Genomic DNA, 2,500 nt, shown 5'->3' with positions numbered 1-2,500 from the left:
ACACAGGCACCCATCCGCTTGACACTCTCGCTCGCCTCTTTCGTATAAGCGCGCTGAACTGAGCCTGTCATAGTCTCTCGCACCATGCGTCAGCATCTCTCTGTCTGTCTGTCTGTCTGTCTTTCTGTGTGTGTGTGTGTGTGTACCAGATTGTTGTCTCACTCGCTCACTCACTCTCTCTCTCTGTGCGTGTGTGCGTCTCTGTCAGTCTCCTTCTGACAGAAGGAGACTGACAGATTTATCTCCCTGCCTCTTCATCTCTCTATCTCTTTCTCTCCCTCTTTCTCTTTCTACCTCCCCCTTTCCTCCCTCCCTCCCTCCAAGCCCGCAGCGCAGGGCGCCCGAGGGCCAACCGACCTGCTGCCTCTTCCTCCGCGCAGCCCGGGTGGTCCCCCGAGGGCGACGCTCTCTCGCAGGTGCTGGGCGGCAGGGGGGGCGTGGGCGGCGACAGCGAGGACTCCGAGACCGCCATACTCTCGCAGCTGTTGTTCAAGGAAGGGGGGGGGGATAAAGAAGACGTGAGTGTTTAGGGTGGCAGCATAGGAAAAGTTTTTTTTTCTCTTCTCGTTTTCTTTCGCCACCTTTCTCTGAAGAGGGAAAGGGAAGGGAGAGGAGCGAAAGGGATATTTACTTTATGATCAATATACGTTCATCCTCCATCCTCCATCCCAGTCACACCTACCTCGTATTATGCATCTGCGGGTCGTCTTGGCGGTCGTTCTCCTGGCCCTCCTGGTGGTCTTCGCCTAGGTCGTGGCCGAGGCGCAGCAGGTGCGAGTCGTCGTACTGCGCGGGCCCGAAGGCGTCGTCGGCGTCGTCGCACACGTCCACCATCTCATCCTCGCTGCCACGCTCCACCTTCGTGCCCAGAGCTGTGGGGGGGGGGGGGGGGCACGGGGAAGGGGTAAAAGGTGTGTCAGTGCGCGGGCAATTCCCTTCGGACTGTTGGGTCCGGCTTAATATTTGCTTTGTATTTGCAGTGCCTCTTTTATTCAGCTTTTTGTTTCTTCGAGAAATCGCAAAAAAGTTCTCCCTCCATCTGCCTTCTCCCTCTCCCACCCTCGCCCTCGCTCGCCCTCCCGCACTCACCGTGCAGCTGGCCCTCCCGCACTCACCGTGCAGCTGGCCCTCCCGCACTCACCGTGCAGCTGGCCCTCCCGCACTCACCGTGCAGCTGGCCCTCGGCCCGGAGCATCTGCGTGGCGCGCACCCGGGTCTGGCCGCACCACTCGTACTCCTCGTACTGGTCGTCCGCGTCGCCCTCCACGTCCACCTCCTCGTCCTCGAACTCCACCTCGGCCTGCCGCCAAAGGGGAAGGGGAGAGAACCGGTGAAACAGGAATAAGAAGAACTGGCAAGACATTTTTATGAACTTATTTTTGATTCTGACCCCTTTCTCTTTCATCTCAAACTGTTCCAATCACATTTTCTCCTCTGTAACTTCCCTTCACAGCTCACTTGCACATCTCTTCTATCTCCCTTTCTCCTCCCTCTCCGTCTTCCTTTCCTCTTCCTCCTCCTCCTCCTCTCCTATCACCACACCCTCCTGTAGTTTCGCGTCTCAATAAAGCTCGACGGACCTAAAGTTAGCCTCCGCTCTGCCCTGCCGCGCCGCCGCCAGAAGGCCTGGCGAAAAATATATCGGCTCGAGGAGAACCTAAAATAGCCGCGCTTCCTAGACCTTGCTCTTGCGAAGTTGCTGGGCAGTCTGATAGCAAAGGTGGAATTCTGGGTTATATTTAGTCCTATGTATATGCGACAGAAATAATATTGGGGACGATTCGGGAGGAAGGAGGCGTTTGCCATCGACGGGGGCAGCGAGCGACAACAGAAGGATGATCCTTGGGTTTCCCGAACGGCCATTCGGTTTTTTTTCTCCGCCGTTTACACCTTTTCCTTCCATTTTCTCTCTCTCTCTCTCCGACCACCCACCTTCCTCAAACACCTCTCGATGTGGGCGCGCATGTCGTCGGCGGTGTCGGCGTCCACATGGGCGTCGCAGACGGGGCAGGTCTGCCACTCCTCGCCGTCGCCGTCGCCTCCGTCGGTGCCGCCCCCCGCCGTCCGTCGCCGCTTCGACCGCGACCGCATCTGGCGGCCCGCGCGCACGCGCTGGTACGTCTGGGGAACAAGTTTTTTTTCAAAGGCAAATATAACCTTATATTTGTCAATAAAATAAGAAACAACGAAAATACGATTGAAAAAAGACACGATAAGAGATTTCATACGGCGCAAAAAAAATACTCACACACACACACAAGTACACACCAAAAAGGCAGAGGCAACACACACAAATAAAACAATATGATCTCCCTAAAGGAAAAAAATACATAAAAGTATGTACACAATACTAAAGGACAAAACTAGATTTTTCCTATCAATAATAAACGGCCATGCAGCCCCCAGAGGAGTCCTCGGCTACCAACAAGCCGCCCTCGCCGCCGAGCTCCCTCCCGCAGCGCCGACAGCCGACTCAATCCACCTCCGCCCCCTCCGCCCC

The 2,500-nt window shown here is 56.0% G+C and overlaps 1 protein-coding gene across 1 annotated transcript in view; it reads right to left on the bottom strand.

Annotated features, from left to right (window-relative positions):
- The window catches only part of LOC113821035 (E3 ubiquitin-protein ligase RNF220-like), a gene marked incomplete at its 5' end in the record, with an annotated part of 4,037 nt that extends 1,916 nt beyond the window's left edge, over positions 1-2,121 (bottom strand). The window contains 4 exon segments of the mRNA XM_070120355.1: positions 358-482; positions 683-872; positions 1,168-1,300; positions 1,933-2,121. Coding sequence (XP_069976456.1) covers positions 358-482; positions 683-872; positions 1,168-1,300; positions 1,933-2,121 — 637 coding nt within the window.
- Positions 2,122-2,500: the final 379 nt, after the last annotated feature.

Source organism: Penaeus vannamei, unplaced genomic scaffold, assembly GCF_042767895.1.
Source record: "Penaeus vannamei isolate JL-2024 unplaced genomic scaffold, ASM4276789v1 unanchor4778, whole genome shotgun sequence".
Taxonomy (NCBI): domain Eukaryota; kingdom Metazoa; phylum Arthropoda; class Malacostraca; order Decapoda; family Penaeidae; genus Penaeus; species Penaeus vannamei.
Note: the sequence above shows the minus strand (reverse complement) of the source record. Positions and strands in the feature narration are given on the sequence as shown.